Below are 23,297 nucleotides of genomic sequence, written 5' to 3' on the forward strand. Positions count from 1 at the left end.
ATAAGATGGAGGAGGTACAGGAAGCGACACACTGCATTGTTGGCTTTGGTTACCTGGGAAGGGATGGAGAGGGGAGAGACAGGGTGGGAGGTAAGCCCAGAGAGGAGTGAAGACTGCCCGTGGTAAACAGTGCTATGACCCTGCCAACAACGTACGTCTCTATGTGTTTGTGCGTCTAGCCTCTTAAAGGAATACCTGAAAGGTGGTCACCAAGCAAAATGGAAGCTGTTTCGGGGTAGTGGAATTCTAGGTGACTTTACTTTCTTTTTTATACTCTTATACATTATTTTAATTCTTTATAATGCACATGGATCATTATAATCAGATAAGTTAATTAAGTGAAGATGAGAAGAAAAAGTGAGAGGTCTTGAAATCTCAGAGGGTAGGTTTTCTTGGCCTTGGCCCTCCTTGGTCTGTCCTTGGGAGACATCCAGGGTGCAATGACGTGTCCTTGCAGTTTAGCGTTTCTATGCGCGCCAAGGGTCGGCCTTGTTCTCAGGGACTCTGGGAGCTGAGCTGTCACAGGCTAGCACTCATCATCCAGGACTGCAGGCTCTGTCGGGCTGTAAGTAAGAATCACCTGGGGTTCTTTGAATAAATCCTGGTGCCAGGAATCTGATTTAATTGGTCTGGGTGGTGCCTCAGCGGCTGTGCAGCTGTGTTATTATTATTATCTGAACATGATTATATGAGTTTTTGTTTTCATATAGCTTTTGGGAACCAAAGAATCTAGGTTTATTCAGAGTGATCAACACATGAGCCAGCTTCTGGCTTATACTTTGATAATTATGCTTTCCTGGTGCAGATATTGGCAATTCTCCGGTGCTTGTCCATGAACCTTTTTCTATGTCATCCATTTTGCCAAGCCTCAAAAGGAAAACATCTTTTTTTAAAGCTATGAATTAAAAAAAAATCAGATCATGTCACACCCTGCTTAAAATCTTCCAGGGCTTCCTCATGCACTCAGGATAGAATCCAAGGTCCTTAAACAACCCAAAGGGCCTGACGAGAGCAGCCCCCATTCAATTATGCTGCAGCCACACCAGTCTGCTCTGCCCCCCAACTTCTCCCCAGCTTTTTATTTTTGAAATGTTCCAGCATTAGAAGAGCTGAAAGAATGATCAATCAGCTGATTCAATAATTACCAATAATTGCTGTATTGCTTGGACCATGTGTGTGTATTTTGCAAAAACATTTGAAAGTTGTAGACATCATGACACTTAACCCCTAAATACTTCAGCATGAATCTGCTAAAAATATGGACATCTTCCTCCGTAGCCCCAGGCCATCATCATACCCAAGAAAATTAACAATTACTCTCTAATATCGTCTAATTTGAGTCCACATTCAAATGAACCCAGTTATTCCCAAAATGAGTTTTCTAGAGGTTTATTTTCTACGTCGAGATCCAGTAAGGTTTGTACATTGCAGTTGGTTGTTGCCTCTTTCAGTCTCCAGTAGTCTAAGAACAGTTACTCACAGGGAGGTTTGGGACCAGCAGCTTCAGAGCACCTGGAACCTATTAGAAGAAATGCAGCTTCTCTGGCCCCACTCTGGACCTCTTGTCTCAAAACTCTAGGGATGGGGCCCTGGAATCTGTGTTTTAATCAGACAGGTGGCTCTTATTCATGCACAAATTTGAGAAGCACTGATAGAACAGCCTAATTCTTCTTCCTCCCGTGATGTTTACTTAAAAATTTTTTTAAAATCATTTTTTAATGGAGGTACTGGGATTGAACCCAGGACCTTGTGCATGCTAAGCACGTGCTCTACCACTGAGCTACACACCCCCCTGCAATGTTTACTTTTTGAAGAGACCAGTTGTCTTGTAGAATACCCCACACTCTGGATTTGCCCGATTCTTTCCTCATGGTGTCACTTACCTTGTTCCTCTATCCTTAACTATTAAAAAAAAAAAAAAAGAAAGAAAAAAAATAAGACCCTGATGATAGTGACGCTAATAAACAGCCAGGTTAAGAGCTGCTGTGACAAACTTCTGGCCTCAGCCAGCAGAGCTCTGAGACCCCCTGAAGTCCAGGATTCTCATGGAGCTCCATGGCTGGGTCCTGAGGTCAGGACCACAACAGACACTGTGGATGAATTGTTAAGAAAGAAATTCTCTTTCCTCATCATAAGCCAGCATTGCACCTCCCAGGTCACTGAAGGGAAATCACTTCAGATTGTTTTTTCCAGCTGCGGGAGGGGAAGCAGATGAAGACAGAGAAAGTTGGGGCATGTTCTGAGACTGGGAGGAGTCGAGGGACCTGAGGACCCTGGATAGAGAACGGCTGCAGGATGTCAGGTCTGCTTTGGGTGGAGAGGGCAAGGCTCACTTCCTCACTCTTTCTCCCTCTTTTCGGCTTCACTCTGAGATGATGCAAATTGGGGCGACTGGCAACCATCCTACATCACAAGGAGAAAGGAAGAAATCCAGGAATACGTCTACCCAGAGGAAGCAGAGCAGATGGAGAGAGAAATCCATCCTGGCGCTGAAGTTGAAGCCTCTGCGTTAAGCTGCACCTGAAGCTGGTTCTACTTCTGGACTTTACTTTTTCAAATCAGTTTCAGATCAAGCAGTCTGCACTGGGTTTTCTGTTTTTTAGCTCAGGGATTGGAATATGCCTCTTGACCCGACCTGGGTCATGTGGTCATCCCCATGGAGCCAGCCCCATTGGAACCACATGGGGAAAGAATATGGAAGGGTAACTTGGGGTGCTGAACAGGAAATAGCAGATGTCCACTACATCTTCAATTATTCTTAGCGTTCCATGGTCCTGTTCACAACTGTAATTAAATATAACCCCAATTCTCCACCTTCTGCAATAACCCTCCATTTTTCTTTGGTTTTTTTTTTTCCTATTTTTGTTTATTTCTTTTTTCTTTTCTTGAGGGGAGGTAATTAGGTTTATTTATTTTCAAAAAGTGGAAGTACTGGGGATTGAACTCAGGACCTCAGGCATGCTAAACATGAGCTCTACCACTTGAGCTGTACACTCCCCCGGTTAGTTTATTTCTTTTAAGACCACTTCCTTGCAATTTCCAGAGAGAAAAATACAAAACAAGAAACAAACTTGGTTTCAAATACATAAACAGCGTGCTGTAGTTTAAAGCATTACTGATAACATCATTACAGAATAATGTCTGCTTACTCCAGGGCACTTCAGTATTCCTGAGGAATAAACAGGATTTCTCCTTTCCTCCCAATGGGATGTTCTCAGGTGTGAGTCACTGCTCCTGCTCTTTGACATCTTTTCCATCTGTAGAAGATACAGAACCTGGAAATCATGCTGACAGAATGGAGCAGGCCATTCTTAATGCCATTCCAGAACCAAAGGCTAGTGGCCACATTCTTCTTTTAAAGAAGGTAAGTGATAAAAGAAGTCCTAATATAAAACCAGTACCTATCTTCACGACCTCGTATGCCAAGCCCGGTCCCACTTCCTTGCTGAGCTCTGAATCTGACCTGTTCCCCACCGGCAGCTCCAGCTCTCCCAGAGGTTGTGCCCTGCCTCCATTTTCCTTTAATATCAAAATTAATTGACTTGAGCCCCTTGCCACATACTTATGATAGCCAGGCCCCTCCACGATCTCTCTGAGGATTCTCAAGTTGGGGCTCACTGTCTCATGAGTCAGGCCATGCCCAGCCTTGTACTTCTTTTATTCTTAGTTTTATTGAGGTATAATTGAGAAATAAAAATTGCACATATTTAAAGCGTACAACTTGATGTTTTGATATATGTGTATATTATGAAATGATCACCACCATCAAGCTAATTAATACATCCATCATCTCACATAGTTAGAATTCTTTTGTGTGGGGAGAACACAAGATATACTTTCTTAGCAAAGTTCAAGTATACAATACAGTACGTTAATTGTACTGCCTATTTCTTGGCTTCCCCATAAGCTGTTGATCTCTGAAGCCACCATCCTCTTTCTGCTCTTCTTTGGCTCCGAAAGGAACCCCCTGAATTCCTCCATTGCTCCAAAGCTCCATTAACCCAACGCTGAGCGATGAATATTCTCCTTCCCTCAATTGCTGGTAAATACCTCTGATTTACTTTTCTTACGTCCACATTTCCACCCTGAACCGGGCACTAGGTGGGTGGATCAGGCTTTACATTTTTGAGACAGAGATGCTGTCTGGGGACTCTTAGTCCTTTTCAGTGATGTAAGTGAGTAGGCATCCATTGTCCTGCATGAAGAGTATAATGGAAACGGTGAGGTTGCCCTGCCAATACTCCTTGTCTTGGCATGCTTAGCTGCTATTGGCGAGGAGCTGGGAAATTTTGCATACCGCTCAAGAAGCATCTTGGGGGAAAAGGAACCATGAATACAATCTCTTCTCTTCTGAAGTTCAATGTTATAGGATCCTTTCTGATGGACTGAGTTAGTCCAGACTGAAGACTGTGGGCACGAAAAGACACTCACTGTTCTCCAGAAAGAATTCTCCATGATCAAGAGGAGGTGGACCAGGCTAAATAGAAAGACATAAGGGATTCTACAGATTGGGTTGGTCTGTTTCTGAAATTGTGTGGATGCGTGTGTGTATACATACGTAAGTTCTTTTTGTTAGGCTACCTTGGCCTGGGGGGGGGGGGTGATGGCTTTATCACCCCAAAGAATGCAAGAGTTCTACTGCGACACTGAGTGGCAGACAGAAGCAACGACAGCGGAAGACCAACGCCCCCTAGTGGCCAGTCCTGGTATTCTCTTACGCCTTGAGAGTTGTAGATTCCCCCCCCCACCCCATCACTTAACAATCCACTGAAGTGTTCTGTTAAGTAAAGGGATTATTGTCCCCAGGTATCCGCCCTTATCACTACAGACAAGTAGCAGACGTTTTGAAATGGCAGGGTTTTGATCAAATTCTTGGGTAGGAGCCTTTCCCCCTCTGATCTAGTCTGGATTTTTTTTTCTTATTTTTTTCCCCTCTTTCTCTTTTACCCCCCCCCCATTTCATTGATAATTATGTGACCTATTTAATGTGTGTCTTCATCTTTAGAAAGTAAGCTTCAAGGGCTAGGGATTGTTTATCTTCTTTATTGCTGGATCCTGGGCCCCTAAAATTGGGTGTTCATTAGTTAATTTGACAGACCCTGATGCAGTGCCTCTCACGTGACAGGCATGGGGGTGGGGGCGGGGAGAGGAGCAGCAGTTTGCCAAACACTGACTCTCCTCTTGAATGGAACTTACCTTCTAGGGCGTGAGATGGAGAAGAAGTACCTGGAGTTGCGAGTGGTGGTGAGTGAAGCAGGGTGGGGGGCATCTGTCCAGGAAACACTTTCTCATCTGTTGACATCTGAGCAGGGACCTGAAGGAGGCGGTGGCTAGGGGTGGGGCTCCAGGGAGATTTGGGAAAGTCCAAGGCAAGGCCTGAAGGCAGCAAGGGGTGGAGTTGGGGATGGGGTTGGGACTTTGGAGGCCACCATAATGACTTCAGCTTTGATTTGTGGTGAAATGGGGCGCCGTTATAGGGTTTCCAACAGAGGGACAGGTGTTGTTTATGAAAAGACTCACTCTGGCTTCTGTACTGAAAAGAGCCTGAAGAGGCTCAGGAGAGGAAGCTGGGAGACCAGTGAGGGCCAACAGGCAGGAGCAAGGCTGGGGGTGAGAGTGCTCAGACTCCGGGTAGATCCGTATCTGAAGACGGACCCAACAGAATTGTTCTGTTGACACAAGTAGGTAATTAATCAATATTTGTTGGGTGAATGTTGAATCATGAAACTCCCTACAGCCGGCCCCAGTTCCCCTGCTTTAGAACCACCATTTGCCTGTTGCCTCTGAGTCTGGAGCCATGGCCCAATCAGCTTCTTCCCACCTGCTGTGCCGGATGCCCAGACAACTCAGAATCCTCTGGTCTCCATCTTTGGGGAGTTCCTGACACCTCCAAACTCGATCCATTTCCCAGTTATGTAATTTCCCAGCACCCAGCCTTCCATGTGGGTAATGTCTGCTCCATCATTAGGTCACTGGCTGCCCGAGGACAGGGGCCCCATCTGTCCTGTTTACTGGCATGTCCCCAGTCCCCGATAGGAAGCCAGGTGAACAGAATGTGCTCAGTAAACATTTGCTGAGCAGCAGCTGGATGAATCGCCTACTCTGTTCCTCTGGGCTTTTTGCCTCTATTTTCTGCCCAGTCTGAAGGATTCCATACTGAAGCTGGACTCCAGTCCCCTTTCCCTTCCCTCAGAACCCAGGTCCTTGTCCCCTTCATGCTTAAGCCCTGGCCTGGGCCTACTTGAGGCCAGAGAGGTCACGGAGGTAGCTGCCCTTGGACTCTGCAGACCCCACTTAAAACATGTCAGGTTTTCAGTTTCCCTCTCTACCCCGTATCTGAGACAAGACAGCCACCCAGTGGTAGTTTTTCTAAACTTTTGTTTATTTTATAGCAATTGTCATGATTAGAGAAGTAAATAACACATTTAAAAACCTTCTCAGGGCCAAAGGATGCCAGAGTATTTACAAACACAAGGTGGGGGACAGTGGCAATACATGAGGGTCTGGAACTGGGATTCCACCCAGGCCCTGAGCCAGGCTTGGATGCTGATACCAGCCACTAGGACTGTCCCACTGGCCACAGCATGGGCTTGGGGTGCATCAGTGGTCTTGGGGCTCTGCTCAGGGGGCCTGGTGGGAGACCCTCTAGCTAACTAGTGGCCCTACCTCCTGCCCTGGGGCTCCCCACACCCCACAGGCCAGCTCAGAGGGGCCTCTGGGAAGCACCGAAGGACAGGGGGCAGTGGGGGGGGGGGCTGGGACAGAGGTCGGGGGGTGATCCGGCCAGCCCAGGGTGGGACAGAAACACACGCGCTCGCGCATGCGCGCGCGCACACACACACCTTCACAGAAGAATTTTAAGGGTTTGTGTTTTTTTGTCTTCTAAGTCTTCATGTCTACGGTGTTATTTTTTTTGCTATTTATTTTTTTCTCTGACAGTGACATAAACTGAGGTAAACATCTGTGACCAACACCTCTCCTAAGGGGCAAAGGGTCCCAACCCAACCAGCAGAGGAGCAGGCGGTGAGGGCAGCGGCAGCAGCAAGGCCCTGACGGCGAATGTGCAGACCTGGTTCCAGGCCTGCTTTCCCATCAGGCTGTCACTGCCCCCTCTCTGTGCCTCTGAAAACAGGGGCTGGGCTACAGAACTAAGGTCCCTTCCCAACTCTAATATTCTAGATACTACGACGAGGGAGAAACTCCCAAACAGGATCTTAACAGAGAAAGAGAGAAAGAGAGAGAGGGCTCACGTGAGGGACATCTACTTGGAATCTCGCTTCCTTGTTATTGCAGGAGACAGGATGTCGAGAGGCCTAAGGCAAAAGGAGAAGTCGCGGCTGGGAGAGGTGCCCAGATGGGCTCCAGGTGGGCCAGGGGCAGTGATGGGGGGGCCTTCTCTGAGACTGGGCCCTTGGTGGGAGGAGGGGTTTGCTACTTACCTGGCATGTGGAGGGCCCCAATGCCCGCCGGGGAAGTGGGTCTCAAGAGGGATGGGCACACTGAGGAGGGGGAGGCCAGGCCCTGGGGCAACCGCACACTGTTTGTAAACTGGACCCGGGCAGGGCAGGGGGACCTATAGCCCTTTTGCGTGGTGGGAATGAGGGTGAGTGGAGAGGTGGGGGCGCCAGGCCGAGGGTCCCCTCTGGTCAGCCTGGCCCATTAGGGAGCCCCCTCAGATGGCCGAGAGCCCCAGGAGGGACCCTGGAAGGTGTGGCCTGGGACAGCGGGTGGGGCACTGCAGGCAGAGGGAGCAGCCTCACCCATGTTGAGGTTATTGCGGGGTCCCAGGCCTCCAAAGAGAGGGCGGGGCTCACGAGGGAGTACAGGGTGAGGCTGGGCTCCTCTGGTCTGTTTTGCTGCCTGGGCGCCTGAACCAACCTTCAGGTGCCTCCTGGCCGGGTTCCCTGAGGGGTGTGCTGAAACGCAGGCCTGGATGCCCTCTGGCAGCTGCCCGGTGGGAATCCTGGGGCAGAGTTACTGAGGTGTCTGGATGCAGCCACTGAACACACACGGCTACGTGCACACCTGTGCACATTCATCCCTCCTTCCATGGCCCCCCATTCTCACACCCACACTCCAGTACTAGCAACCTGGGGGACATGGGATGGGGTCAGCCCCAGGCGGACATGTTGGGCCCCAGGAGAAACCCAGGAGACATTCCCAGCACAAATCACCTCCCCGCCCGCCAAGAAGCCCAGGGCACTGAGTCTGGACTGGGGCTGCGAGGACTGAGAGGAGCTCTGGGCCTGGGGAAGGTGCAGGGACAGGCAGCAGGTGGAGTTGGGCCTGGTCTTGGGCTCTGCGCTCACTCCCCTGACCTAGGGATGTTAAGGCCCCCGCCCTGGGAGCCCTTCAGTTGTCTTGATATCCCTGTGGGGGAGGGGGAAGGCTGCCAGAACCCCACCTCTCTGGCTACGGGGACAGGGACACAGCAGGCCTCCCTCTTTGTGGGCTCAGTGTCCTCATCAGGGGACTGAGAAAGGGGGTAGTCATTGGATCCTTGGGGCCTGTGCCTACACACACAAGCTTCAGCAACATCCAGACATTTGCTACATTTTGCAGGGGGCTTGGTCCCTCGCCTCCAGCCTCCCAGGAATGGGGCAAGTCGCAGCTGAGCCACATCCCTGCCCTCAGCTCATCGCCCTCCTCCCAGCCAGCACCCAGGGGCCTGAAGCCCCTTCTCTGCCCAAATACTTAAGTCTCTTTCTGTGCCCAGGGTGGGTTGGGGGGAGGGCAGGAGGGCAGGAGCAGGGGTGGGACCGCAGGAGGATGTGCCAGGGGGTGCAAAGGGCAGGAGCAACTAGTCAGGGTTTAGGGAGGTGTGGGGGAGTCTGCCGGCAAGCTCCCTTGCTCCTGGTGTCGGGGGCCTCTGAATCCTCAGTCTGCGGGGCTTGGCTCCCACAGGCGGGGAAGAGGTCTTTTGGTGGCGATCTCACCAGCCCGCCGCGGACCGGGCGCCTGCCTCATCTACCGCTACTCCCTCCTGCCGCCGCGGGGGCTGGCCGGTTTGGCCCAGGGCGGTTCCCGGCGCCCCGGCCTGGCTGCTGCACGGCGCCCGGGCCCGAGGGCGGCGGGGGCGGCTCAGACGCAGATCTCGATGGCCGTGGCCAGCACCACCTGCCCTTTACTCTTGTCCGGGCGGCCGTCGGTCCTGCCGGGGGGGCCCGGTGGGGCCAGGCCGGGCTCGGGCACGGGCACCGGCACGGGGACGGGGACTGGCACGGGGACGGGCCCCGGCCCGACGGCGGGGGGCGCGGGCCGGGAGCCGCTGCCGCTCTCGGTCAGCACCGTCCGCTTGAGCGGCCCGGGCGCCTCGAGGCGCAGCGGCCCGGCGGCCGGCGGGCGGTCCCCGGCGGGCTTGCGCGCGCGGTGCGAGGGCCGGCGCCGCAGCTCGGACGTGAGCTCGTGCTTGAGGAAGCGGAAGACCTCCTTGGCGGGCCCGCGGCGCTCGGGCTCGAGCGCCAGGAGCCGCTGGAACATGCGCAGCGCCGGCTCGGTGAAGCGGCGCCACTGCGACGGCAGCCCCGGCAGGCGGCCCCGCTGCCAGCGCACGAACTCCTCGAAGAAGGCGTCGGCGCCCGACGCCGCCTCCCACGGGAAGTTGCCGGTGAGCACGCAGAAGATGAGCACGCCGAAGGCCCACACGTCCACGCCGGTGTCCACCGCGAAGCCGTCGGCGCGGCCCGCCTGGCACACCTCGGGCGCCGTGTATGGGATGGTGCCGCTGACCCGCTTCACGCGGCAGCCCACGCGGCGCGTCATGCCGAAGTCGGCCAGCTTCACGCGGCGGCACTCGCGGTCGAAGAGCAGCACGTTCTCCGGCTTGATGTCGCGGTGCACCAGCTGCCGCCCGTGCATGAAGTCCAGCGCCAGGCCCAGCTGCTGCACGCAGCGCTTCACCGTGTCCTCAGGGAGCCCCACCTGCGGCCAGCGGGGCGGGGACAGCCGCTCAGGGGCGCCGGCCTGCCCCAGCCCTCTCCTTCCCTTCCCGCCACCGCCGCTGCCGCCGCCAGGACTCCCTCCCGGGTCCCTTTCCCCATCTGGGACTCGCCTCCCTCCTGCAGCCCCGCACCCCCATCCCACCTGGGCACCCCCAACTCCCTCCCCGCCCCCGTGCTCGTCACCACCCCCTTTTCCCCAATAACTATAGGTATAGTTATGGGCCAGGTGCTGTGCTAAGCGCTCTGCCCCGCACTGACTCAGCTCTGCTTGGGGCTGCTATCTGCCCATTTCCCTTATTCTGACGCTCTGAGAGGACTTGTCACTTATCCAGTAATCTGCAGAGCAGATTCAAACCCTGTAAAGCCAGGTGCCTGGAATCCCCCGGCATTCTGTCCACTCCAAGGCACCTCCTCTGGGAAGCCTCTCCTGGCCCTGCCACCTCTCCTCTTGTGTCCCCACGTGTTCCTATGCAGCTGTGAAGGAGGGGGGCTGTTGAACTTCATCCCATCACTCTGGCTGCTCCTCATCTTAGTGTGTCAACCGGCTAATTGTGAAGTGTCTGTTTCTCTCACTAGGACCAGAGCAGGAACCTCTTTTCTTGTTTGCTGTGTATCCCCAACCCTCCAAAGAGTGACAGGCATACAGTAGGTGCTCAATAAATGATTAAACGAGTGGTCTGACTCCTCCCAGGCTTTCACACCTTGGGGACCCAGACGACCATCTCCTGTCCCTCAGCCCCCAGCCAGGTACCTGAGGAGGAATGATATCGAACAGGTCCCCAGCGGGCGCGTACTCCTGGGCGAAGACGTAGCAGTCCTCTGTCTCAAAAACCACGTCGAAGACCTTGATAATGAAGGGGCTGGAGGAGAGGCTGTTCGTGATGCTCACCTCCCGCAGGAAGTTCTTCAGCTTGGTTTTGCTCTTGTTTACAAACTTCAGTGCCATCTTCGTGCCTGGTGGGGCAACAGTGACAGTGGTGAAGACCCCCCTTCCTGCACCCCTGCCCCTCACATACCCATGTCTTTCTGCCCTCAGCTGAGGCCTAGAGAGACAAAAGGACTTGTCAAAGGCCATGCAGCAAGTGAGGGGTCAACCTGGTCTTCTATACCCAGCCCGCTGTCCTGGATGAGAAGGGTGGTAAGGAGAGCCTGTTGTTCCCTCCACCCTCCCCTTTTCTTCTTGACATACTGTGTGCTTATTTTGTCTGTCTCCCCCAGCTAGAGGCAGCTCCCTGAGCACAGGAAACTTTGTCTTGTTCGTTGCTGTATCTCCAGTGCCTTCAGCAGAGTCTGGTACAGAGTAGGTGCTCAAGAAATGTTTGTTAAATGGATGAATGAATAAGAAGGAACTAGGCTCGGAGAGGTGAGGGTCTGCTGGGCACACGTCCTGGACTCTGAGCTTGAGTGGGCATCTGTACCCATGTGGGTTCCTGGCTGTGTGATGCATGTGTGCACTTATGTACCACACTTATGCACCACAGTCCCCGCCTTCTGCCCTTCACATTCACAACTCACTCCTCATAATGACCCTATCAGCTGGGCATTAATGCTACCTTTTTTACAAAGGAGGAAACCTAGGCATAGAGAAGTTAAGTCACTTGCCCAAGGTCACAGAGCTAGCAAGTGGCAAAGCTCAGGTGACCCCATGTCCAGTGTTAACTCCCACTGCCCCCTGCCCCCACTGTGTGCAGCCATGGGTGCTCATGCTGCCCTCATCCCTGACTGGCTGAGTTGGCACTCCTGTGAGGAAGGCATCAAGTTCAGTGGCTAAATGAGAAGGCTCTGGAGCTGACCCCTGGGGTCTCATTCTAGCTCACACCCTCTGTAGCTGCATGACCTTGGCTGAGTGACTGAATCTCTTTGGGTCTCAGCATCCTCAATGACCTGAGAAATGGAGGTGGCCACACTGACCTCACAGGTCACCTCCCACCCCATTGTAAGCATGGTGCCTTCTTCCCGAGGACCCCCTCTCAGCTCAGACCACCTCCCTGATGGCAGCTATCACTGATATGCTGGTGATTCCCCAGACACCACGGCCAGCACTGACTTCTCCCCTGAGCTTCACATGTCCCTGGGTGCATCCCCTTGGCTCTCCCAAAGGCACCTTATATGGCCCCAAAGTAGCCCACCCTCCAGTCTAGATCCTCTGCCCAGAGATTCCGCCCTGTTCCATCTGCCTGATTCCCTCTTCCCTGGGCCACTTCAGACTACATGTTCTCCATCTGGACCACTAACTCTGCCTCCCTGATGGCCTCCTGGCCCCTGTAGAGAGCCCCAGCCAAGTCCCCACTCCTGTCTTAGAACTGGCTACCCACAGACACTCACCTGTGCCCTTGTAGGCTACCAGATCAACCTTCCCATAGGTGCCCTTGCCCAGCTCCCGGACGAGTTCATAGTGCTTGGTGACGTCACTCGCAGCCAGTGTGCGGAGGGTCAGTGCCTGCATGTCTTCAGTGAGGAGGGGCACGCCTGCACCCAGCCCAGGGGCGGTCCCTGGCCCGCAGCAGGGCAGGGAGTGGGGCGGCTCGGGCTCTGGGCAGCCCACGCTCATCTTCTCCCTGGTGTGGGGGGTGTGGCATGGAATGTGACATCAGGCCAGGGCCCTCTCCTCCCTCCCCAGGGCCCAGGATCCCCGGGGCTGGGCCCAATGCCTGGCCTAAGATGACCACGAGGGGGCGAAAAGCATCTTCACTGCATCACCTTTACCCAAAAGCTTCAGGGACAGCCTTGAGCCAGCACTCCCTGGAGACACAGTCACTGCTGCCCAGCCCCTACTTGGGAACCATTGGTCTGTCTCATGCTATGATCCAGACACAATGCCAGAGAAGGCACACGTATTTATTTCACACACAGACACACATGAGTTCACATGAGTGCTCCCATTCACAAGTATTGATCAGCACCTGCCGTTTGCCAGGTGCTGTTCGGAGCCCTGGGGACACAGCACCGAACACACAGATCAGACTCCGGCCCTCAACAGGACTTAGGTTCTAGGGTGGAAATGGACAATATACAGTGAACGCATGAATGATATACTGTGATTAAAGGTGACATGGGCTGTAGAGGAAATAAGGCAGAGGTGGGGCAGGTGCGGTCTGAGGGCAGGGGTCACAGGATCAAACACCTCAGCCACAGGAGCCTCAGCCTCTGGCAGGGCGGTGCAGGTGTGGCCGCACACCCACCACAGCCTTATAATCCCTCCCCCAATCACAGACAACACAACCCCAGCTCAGCTACACATAACTGCAGCTGCGGTCCCAGGGTCCTGCCCAGCCCCCCCGGACTCAAGGACAGAACACCTGTTCCACAAAGACCCAGCCCTCCACCACCCTCACCCTCCACCTTCACGGCCTGACTGACCCTTCAGTGTCCACCCGCGCTGGTCACCCCCTCAGGGGTACTGACTTTGTGTCCAGTTGGTGCTGGGGGTGCAGAGAGCTGCTGTAGGGAGAGTTCAGGGCTGGGTGACAGTGAGCATCCATCTGGGGCCTGCTCTTCTTGTCTGTTTAATGGAGGGAGGCTTAGGCCAGAGAGCTGAGCCTTCAGGAGCAGGTGTCCGTGTGTCCATGTCTGTGTGTGCACCAGCAGGAGAGGCCAGCGCCGAACCCTCTCTAGGCTGACCCTGGGGCACTGCCTCCTGGTGCAGCTCCTCTGCCCTCACTCCCTTTGCCCCTAGTCCTACCCTGCCCAAGTTAGAATCCCAGTTCTGACTCACTAGCTAGATGTCCTCGTGCGAGTTACTTCATGTCTTTGTGTCTCAGTTTCCCCATTTTATAAAAAGGATGTAATAGTATCCTTTCCCTAAGGGTCAACAGCTTGGAGCCTTGGTGCCTGGTACAGTGAGCTCCCCCTCCCAAAGTGTCGGGTGTGGATGTGTTCTCACCCTCTCTTGCTGAGCACGGCTGGAGGCTGTGGGCAGGGGTGAGCCTGGCATCTTCACCCTGGTCTGGCTGCTCCCCTTCCAGGCCCAAACCCTCTTCTCCCTCTGTCTTCCCCTTCCCTCTCTGCACGACCCAGCCTCCCACTTCACGCGGAGAGAAGGAACATCAGGAGGGAACTTCCTGGCCTCCCACCCAGCCCCAAACGGAGCTCCATCTGCACGTCCTCCCAGCTGGCTGACTAGGGGAGCGGAGAGCGGTCCTCCCCTCCTCCGCTTGGGCTCCCGCCCCCTTCTGCTTCCTCAGGATCCTGTTCCCCGTCCGGCCCCCGCTCCCCTCCATTCATGAATGAGCTGAAATCCCACATGATGCCCTCAGACAGACCCCTAGACGGAAGGATGGTGCCAGACCCCCAACACCTGGTCCCGTTTCCTCTGCGACTGTCAGTGTGTTGAAGCCAACCTTGCCTGGCACCATCCCAAGTCTGTGCAACCTCAGCTCCGGACTGGACAGCACTGGGCCCCTCCTGCTACAGGGCTGAAGTGGGGTGGTATCTCCCCATGATAGTCTTTCTCTGGCTGCAGGGCTGGAAGGGCCAGCTCTCCAACCCCTGAATGAGAAAACCCAGGCCACCTGCTCTGGGGCCACTGGGACAGGTAAGGCCATTCCTGTGGAGAATGTGGGGCTACCCCCAGGGGTGTTGATGAGCACACACCCTCTTTGCCTTGAACTCTGCCCCCTGCCCACCAGGAAAAGATGCTGGGCTGCTCTGCTGACCTACTTCTCCCGATGTGTGTGGAATCCCCAAGGGCTGCTGAGGCGGGCAGGCCACGTGTGTGCAGGCACATGTGCGCACACGTGTGGCAATGCTCCCACTTTGGGCTCTGGCCCTGTCAGGTCACTTCGGGCTGTTTGCTGCATCTCTTGGGAGCTTGACTGGCAGCTGCAAGTTGCTAGAAGCCCTTCTTCCCTGCCCCCCTCACTCCCCCAGGGACTGCTGGGTGCCTGACTGGTCTCTGCTGCTTTGGCCTCAGAGTTGCCCTGGGCAGGCACTGGGCTGGGTTAGGGGCACATCAACTCCTCCCAGGCTCAGCCCATGTTCTGACTGCTGCCCAGCACTGCCTAGCTTCAGCTCTAATGCCCTTCTCCAGTGCCCTCCACCATTCCCGCTTCCTGCTTCCACTGCCCCTGCCCCACACCCCATCTCCTGTATCTTATGCTCAGGTCCTACTCCTCCAGGAAGACTTCCCTGCTGCCCTAGGTGCCAATTCCTGTCTCTGAGGGGCCCCAGGATTCAGAGTGCATCTATATGTCTATCTCTCAGGTCCCCTGTTGAATATCTTGGGTGTCCCTGTCTGTCCCCATCAATGGGCCAAAAGCACCATGGAGGCTGGTGCTACATCCAATTCAACTCTCTATCATCTCTTTCCTTGGTTCCTAGGGTCCAGTTTGGGGGTCCTCCGTATAGCCCCCTCACTCGTTCAACTTCCCTCTCCCATCAGGCCTGTTCTCTGCAAGGTGTCAGCAGGAGATGAGGAACTAACCCGCACACTGTCCCTGCTGCTGTGTCATCCCCCCAGGTACACCCTGCCTCTGACCCAGTTACGAGGCACGTGACTTAAGAGGCGCAGTGGGGAGTGACAGAAACGGTACGGGCCTTGAGGCTCAGTGGGCTTGGCCTTGATCCTAACGTGTGCCACTTTTTAGCTGGGTGACCTTGAGTAAGTCACATCACCTCTCTGGGCCTCAGCGTTCACATCCATAAGATGAATAATAACAACAACAGCAATAATAACAGCAGAGGCCAACGCTAAACAGTATTCACTACGTGCCAGGCCCTGTTCTGAGGACAAACTCATCTCATTTTCACAATTCCATCAGTGGATAATAATAGCACAACGTATTACTATTATCCCCATCTTAGGGGTGATGAGAATGAGGCACAGAGAGACTAAATAACTTGTCCAAGGTCATCTAGCTAGTGCTGGCACTGGCTCCAAAGTTGGTGCTTTTAACCACTATTTTTTCCCACGCCACGATGTGGTAACATCACATCCAGATCCCTCAGTACCCGAGTGGGGAGACTGAGGCCCAGAGAGGGCGGCGCCTTGGCCAGGGATTTGCGCACATTCTCGGAGCTCCTGTGGGGAGCTGACTGGGTACCAGGCACTGGTCCAGGGGTGTCACCACAGTCCCCGTGGCAGGTGCACCAGCTCCTTTTTTCAGGTGGGGACTTGAGCCCACAGAGCAAAGTGAAACATGTCAGCTTCACTGAGTGGTTGAAGGCACAGAGGTTTGGCGTCAGGGGGAACTTGATCTAAAAGTATTTTACTTTCATTGTTGTCACTGCTTCCACTTGGAGGAGCAGCTGTGGACTAGATGACCGTGAACTTCCCAGCACCAGGCAGTGGAGGCCCCTGGCTGACCTCCATTCACCCTGTATAGTTGGAGCTGCATCTGTGCACACTTGAGCTGACTGTGCTGCCTCAAGTGCATGTCCTCACTGTCCCTGAGAGAGGCCCTCGAGCCCCCATCTGTGGTGCTGAAGGCCGGAGGGTGTCACTCAGTCTTCATGGCAGCGGTCATGCTCTGACCACAAGGCTCTGGCCCTGTGGGCTGGGTCTTCCGTCGCATGCTGGGAGGGCTACGGTGGGGAAAGGGGCAGAGTTTCTCAAGCAAGAAGCAAGACCGAACCAACTACCACTTCCTGTTGGCAGGTGGCTCGAGCTGGGTGTCACTTTCATGAAAGATACACCCAATTGGTAACCCAACTCAGGCCTACTTTGGGACCCCCTTCCCCACCACACACACATACACACACACAGTGCCAGCCCGGCAAAATTTCACTCACTGAGTCTTCATAAGTACCTTGAGAAGGGGGCAAGATGCTTCCCATTTTTAAAAACCAGTTGAAGTGACATATAACTTGCATATCACAAAATGCCCCCACAGCAAGTGTACAACTCATCGATTTTAGTAAATGTACAGAGCTGTGCAACCACTGCCGCAATCAAGTGATGCTTTCACTTTATGGATGAAGAGCAGAGGCTCCAGAGGTTGATGACTTCCTTTGGTTACAGAGGGCAACTGCTCTTCAAAACTTTGCGTTCCCGCTTCTACGATACAGAGCTGTTTTGGACGGTGGCTGTCAGCAGGGAAGTACATTTCTCCCCTTCCTTGTATCCAGCTGTGGTCACCTGTGTGGACACCTGGGACTGGTTTCCCCCAGTGGCGTATGAACAGAAATGAGGTGTGTCACTTCCAGGCCGGGGCTTTTAAGAATGGCTGAAGTTTCTCTATTCTCTCTTCTGTGTGCTGGCCTGAGGCAGAGGACTTCAAGACTCTAAAAGGCGGTGGGCGAGCTACAAGACAAAAGGAGTCTGGGTCCCCTGCGTGTGGGATGCCTCCTGCTGATGAGGGTCACCCGCTCTGCATTTTGTGAGCCAGAGGTAAACGTCTGTTTAGTTAGGCTGCTGAGATATATGGGGCTTATCTGTCACAGCAGCTAACACTACCCTAATTTAAGGCTTATGTAGCAAGTATGCAAAAGAGCCAAGATCTGAACCTCAGTGTGTCCAACTGCCAGGAATGTGGCCAGAGTAGGTAACCTGGATGGTGACAACACTGGCAATCAAGCAATAAGAACACAGTTGCAGGAGTAGGTGGAGGGAGACCAGCCTGCAAAGAGAAGGGAACCTGCTCTTATCCTGTCTTGCCAGAGAATAATAATACTGGCAAATATTTAGAGAGTGTTTACCATATGCCAGGTGGTGTGTTAACACTGGATTAAATCACTTAACGATCACAAGTCTAGGAGGTGGGTGCTTCTATTATTATCCCCATTTTACAGAAAGGGATACTGAGGCACAGATGGGCTAAGTAACTTGCCCAAGTAATAATTAGTAGAGTGGAATCTGAACTCAGGCTATCAGGCTTTAGATCCCATGCTCAATGCACTGTATCCTGTGAGGCTCCTGACGGCAGACCCAGGCAGATAGCAACTCAAAAGTGAGACAGTTCTCACGGTCTCACAGTCTCACAGCAGGGAGGAAGTGTGTTCTCTGTCGCTGGGAGCAGAGATGCAGATACTGGAAGCCCATCTGTTGGGGAATCAGTGGGGGTTGAGGCTGGACCAAGTCAGCCAGGCCTTTCTTACTCTCACTCTGGGATTCTAAGATTCTCTGTCCCCATGCTTGGGTCCCCTCCCTCAGGTCTCTGGACCCATGCTATGCCCGGAGCACAGGTAAACCCCAAGGGTATCCTTAACAAAGCCCTGGCCTGGAAGGATGCCATTAAACAGTGACTATGCCTGGGTGGGTCACCTCTCTGGGTCTATACTATTATTAAAAGTCCTGGGAAAAAGCAGTCACAAGGTGGAATTTCAGGTACTGAGTGGGGATAGGGAATCCCTCCAGCCTCTCTCACTCACTTCACTTTGCTTCTATGTCATGTGAAGGACTAAAGCTTCATTCTCTCAGCCTGTGTGGCTGAGCCAGCTCCCCACACCCCCACATGCTCGCCTTGCCTGCCTCTAGGTTTCTCCCCTCCTATCCTCCCCATCCATGTGGTCAGATAAAATGTCTCAAGACCAGATTTGACCCGATCCTTGCCTTGCTCCCATGTTTTCGGTGGTTTCTTGTATCGGCTTGTGGTGTTTTTTCCTACCCAGCATCAGTTTCCCTTTCTTCGGGAAATGGTCCCTCCCTCCCTCAGTCCGTGTGGTTCAGTAGGGCTGTTTCCAACCAGGCTTTAAGGGCAGGCCTGACCCACGGCCAGTCAACCAGGGGATCCATCCTATCCGCCACGTCACCATGACTGGTTCAGAGATGAACACATGACCAAAAGTGACTCACTGAGATCTTGCCTTAGGACTTTTTGCTGAAGTTATCTGGAAACTGGAGCAGCCTGGAGCTGCTGGGGACTGGCTCAGCCACCATCGGGGGTTGGGTGGGGAGAGCCCGAGAATGAAGCAACAAAGAGATAGGCAGAGCTGGAAGAGGGAGAGAGTTCTGATGACCCTGAGCACCTGGCTCCAAACATGACCAAAGCAATTTATACTCCTGAATGTTTGTTTCATGAATCAATACATTTCCTTTTTGGCTTAAGCCAGGTTGAGTTGAATTTATGTAACTTACAGCCTAAAGACTCCAGACAAGCATATCTACTAAACCCCAGGCACCATGCTGGGTGCTGGCAGAGGGTAAGTCAGATTGAGGGTATGAGATAGATGTTATGAGCCTACAAATCAAGGAGGCAAATAAAATAAGGACTCAGATAATCATGAGACCAGGGAGGCCATGATCAACGCTCCAACATTTCCAAGAAAGGCACTGGCAGTGGGGATCGGGGTGCCTTCCTGGAGGAGGTGACACCTGAATGGGCCTTGAAGGGGATTAACAATCTAGCAAGAAACCCAAGAGCTCCTTGAAAGCAAGGTCCATGCCTTAATCTTCTTGCTATTCTGAGCACTTAACCAGGATGTGACAAATACTGGGTGAATAATTCTTTACATGTTTGGGAAGCTGTAACTTTTTATATCTTGGCTTTCCTGAATGTGACCCTGCGAGCACATAGCTATTTTCCCAGGGGCCTGCGTGAGATATCATTAGCCCCATTCTACAGATGCAGAGACTGACGGTCAAGAAACTGATTTGCTAAAAATCACATATAAAGTCAGTGTCAGGGCTGGGCTAGAAGCCAGGGGCAAGGTGCTGTCTCCCTCTAACAGCCCCAGCCCCAAGCACAGCAGAGATGGGAGTGGCTGTGAGTGACACTGGCCCCTGTGAACAGGGAAGCTGAAGTGCTATGATAAGAATGATGATAATGGAGAGGGAAGTTATAATAACAGCTGACACTTAAGGAACCCTGTCATGTGCCCAAGTCCCTCGCATAAATTAACTCATCTAATCCTCACAACATTCTATGAGATGGTGACCATTATTTACTCCAATTTACAGACAAGGAAACTGAGGCACAGAGCAGTCATGTCACTTGATCAAGACCATCCATCCAGTAAGTGGTAGAGCCAGGATTCCAATCCAGGCATTCTCTCTGCAGCATCCAAAAGCTTAACCACTATGCTTTACTGTCTCTAAAATGATAAAGTTAAAATTATGATTTATTTTCTCAATTGCCAATGCTTTACATTGCTGCTGTCACTCAATCTTCATAGCAATCCCATTTTACATATAAGGATGCTGAGGTTCATAGGGGTTAAGCAATTTTCCAGAGGTCTCTCAGCTGGTAAGAAGCAGAGCCAGGGACTGAACCTTGAACGTCTCCTGCTTTGGCTCCCTTTTTCTACTCTTGGTCTCTGGTTTGCACCCCAGACCTCCCTCCAGCCCCGTTGTCTTCAGCACCATGGGAGTGGACAGCACCCAGGCCGGCCCAGCACTAGGTGCAAGGCTAGGGGAAGCCCAAGGAGGCCGGGCAGCAGGATGGAGGAACTGCTGACAAACAAAACCCAGGCCCCCAGGGATAGAAAGGCATGTATGGATATATGGACTGCCATTTATTTAACCACCTTACAGGTGTTGGGTGTATCCAACCTTTGCTGCCACAAACAGTGAGTAGCCTTGCAGATAAGTCAGTTGCAGTGTGCAAGTGTGTCTATGATCAATTCTAGAAATGGGCTGCCAGGTTAAAGGGTGAGTACATTTGGGATTTCTGTGGAGTGTTTTTGTCTCCAAGAGGGTGTGCCACTGGCGTCCTCCAGCCATGAAGGAGAGGGTTGCTTCTTGGTGGAACACAGCAGCTGCCACCAGCTCCCTTGCCCTCTCAGGGCCTCTGTATCACTTTGTTTAGTATGTTACTTTGAAGTGGGAGAAAACAAGAATAGGTTCCTCATTTGCTTGTATTTGCATAAAGTAACCCTGGAATCAACCTGACATTAATGAGGGTGCTTGACCGCCCTCAGCACTCACTCACTCCCACTGGTCTGAGCCATCATCAGCATTCAGCTACTGCAGTAACTTCCTAACTGCTCTCCTGCCCCCAAAATCTCTTCTTGACACAGCAGCCAGGGAGCCCATCATATCCCAATTAGATCACACTATCCTCCAGCTCAGCACCCTCCACTGGCTCCCATCTCATTCCAAAGTCCTTACAATGGCCCTCAATTTACCCCTTTGACCTATCTCCTCCCTCCCTCTGCTCCAGACACACTGGTCTCCCTGCTGTTCCCTGACCACACTAGCTCTCTGCCTGGGGGCTGTTTCCTCTGCCCCCAGATATCCACATGGCTCATTTCCTCCAAGTTCTGCTCAAATGACACCTTCTCAACCAGGGCTTTCCTTCTGCACTCCCCTTTTCCTGCTTTATTTTCTTCCCCAGTAGAGTGTATTACTTTCTAACGTAATGTCTATTGTGACCATCTCTCTTCTCCACTAGAACTTAAGCATCGGGACAGCAGGGACTTTGTTGGGCTGGTCTTGTTCACTGCTGTATCCCCAGCAGCTAACACAGTGCTTGGGGCAGAGTAGGCAGTTAATAAACATTTGGTGAATGAATGAATGAATGAACAAATGAATACCTGGGGAGAGAAGTGGGAACTGAGTAAACAGAGGCAGGGTGAGAATTAAACTTTACACTAGATACAATCCTGTTGGGTCTGGGGAGCATAAGGAGCCAGGTGTGGTTGGGGGTCCAGATGGTACCAAGTGACAGTGTGAGGGGAGGTTGTGCCCACCCGCCCAGGCTCAGCATCCCAGGGTGGGTATCCCCGAGAGGAGCCTGAGGAGGTAGGGTGGCCCAGCTTGGTTGACCTGAATTCCCATAGCAAGCCAGCCCATGCTAAGGAAGGCGGGGGCAGCTGGGAGCCCCAGAGATACCCACCCCTGAGGGGGGCCTTCCTCCTACGTCCCCAAGGCCAGTGTCCCAGTCTGGTTCTCTGCCACTTAACACCTTCCCCAAAGGGTGTCCCTGACCCTCATACTTTTTACCCCAGGGCAGAAATCTGTTCACATGTGGGTTCTCCTATTTGCTGCCAGGGAGTAGGGGATCCAGAGCTGGGCCCTCTGGCTCCAGAAAGCCCTGTCCAGTGCCCACCACCCCGCCCTTCTCTGTAGTTTTCCAGTCTATGAAGTGAGCTATCCAAGTGGTTCTTATCCCTTCATGGGTCCCCGAAGACTCAGTACCCTTTCCCCTAAAAAAAAGTCCCCAGCTACCACATGCACACCTCTACATACAACATCAGGGGGTCAGGGCCCTGGGGAGCTCACAAGAGACTCCAGGTAAGTCCTCTCCCTCCCCTTGACCTTTGGCACAAATACAGCGTTCACCAAGCGTTCTATTCCGGCTCAAAAGGAGGAGGAGAATCTTCTCAAATCTCTTCCTCCTCTTCCCCTTTTGGCACAAATTCTGGCTCCATCCCTTCTTGCTGCATGACTTTGGGCAGGTTATACACCTGCCTAAGCCTCAGTTTGTCTGTTAGTAAAATGGGGTGAGAATGCTCGCTTAACATGGTGAGCTTCTGTAAGAATTAAAGGGGCCCTTCCTAAAGTGCTTGGCATAGAGCAGATGCTCAGTAAGAATTTGGTGGACAGAGGGGCCTGAGACCTTGCTTCTGTCCTGCACTCTGCAGGTCTGCAGCTGGTGCCCAGAGCTGGAACAGGTTCTCCAGCCTCTTTCTGGCCTCCCCAGCCAGGCCGTGTGGGGAGGTGGGAGTCTTGGGTCTCCCCTCTCCCAGCCTCCCTGTGGTAGCCCCTGTGGGTGTGAGAGGAGGCATGAGCCTTATTGTCCGGGTGAGCCGGGCAGCCCAGCACTCAGGGGCTTTGGCTGGGGGTCTACCAATGGACAGGCGGCAGTCACTGGAGAGATAGCCGGGTGAGCAGAGGCTCCCTGAAGAGACGAGCCCTACCCTAGCTACAACCCTCCCCGCTCCCCTCTTCCCTGAGCCCTTACAGAGGGATGGAATGGGGGATACAGCCTAGCTTGGGAGCCTAGAGCCCAGATTCAGCCACTCCTGTGTAGAACCAGTCACCACCATTTCTAGCCAAGAAGCTTTGGTAAGACACTTACTCTCTCTGTGCCTCTATGTCCTCGTCAGTAAAATGGGGTTAATAATGGTACCGATTAAAGTGTTATTAATAATAGCTGACATTTATGAGCCACTTAAAGTGTAAGTACTTTATACATTTTGACTCATTCAAACCTCATAATCACCTTAGGAGAAGCTGCTATTGCTATTCCCATTATACCCCTCACAGATCAGGAAGCTGGGACTCAGAGAAGGGACGATTAAGTGACGTGTCCAGTAGCACTCCAGAACATTCAATAAATATTTGCTGAGCATCTACTATGTGCTTGGATCTGGAATACATTCATGAACCAAACAAACAGCCCTGCCCTCAAAGAGCTTATATTCTAGTTTAGAGACAATGATAAAAGTAAGTAAGAGATGTATGTCAGACAGTAAGAAGTCCTAAAGGGAAAAATAAAGCAGGGAGAGGCGAGGAGATGCCAGGCGTTGGGAATGAAA

At 52.9% G+C, this 23,297-nt stretch overlaps 1 protein-coding gene and 1 pseudogene across 2 annotated transcripts in view; both read right to left on the minus strand.

Annotated features, from left to right (window-relative positions):
- Window positions 1–3,225: 3,225 nt before the first annotated feature.
- LOC105082884 (MICOS complex subunit MIC10 pseudogene) lies at window positions 3,226–4,455 on the minus strand (annotated as a pseudogene).
- Window positions 4,456–6,361: 1,906 nt separating this feature from the next.
- The window catches only part of SBK1 (SH3 domain binding kinase 1), a 47,056-nt gene continuing 30,120 nt past the window's right edge, over window positions 6,362–23,297 (minus strand). For both annotated transcript variants that reach the window (XM_074346150.1, XM_074346149.1), the window contains exons 2-4: window positions 12,267–12,499; window positions 10,693–10,895; window positions 6,362–9,921 (exon numbers count right to left, since the gene is read on the minus strand). In XM_074346150.1, coding sequence (XP_074202251.1) covers window positions 9,082–9,921; window positions 10,693–10,895; window positions 12,267–12,492 — 1,269 coding nt within the window. In that variant the 5' untranslated portion in view covers window positions 12,493–12,499 and the 3' untranslated portion in view covers window positions 6,362–9,081. The remainder of the gene's footprint in view (window positions 9,922–10,692; window positions 10,896–12,266; window positions 12,500–23,297) is intronic.

The sequence above is a fragment of the Camelus bactrianus genome, chromosome 18 (genome assembly GCF_048773025.1).
Source record: "Camelus bactrianus isolate YW-2024 breed Bactrian camel chromosome 18, ASM4877302v1, whole genome shotgun sequence".
NCBI classification, from domain to species: domain Eukaryota; kingdom Metazoa; phylum Chordata; class Mammalia; order Artiodactyla; family Camelidae; genus Camelus; species Camelus bactrianus.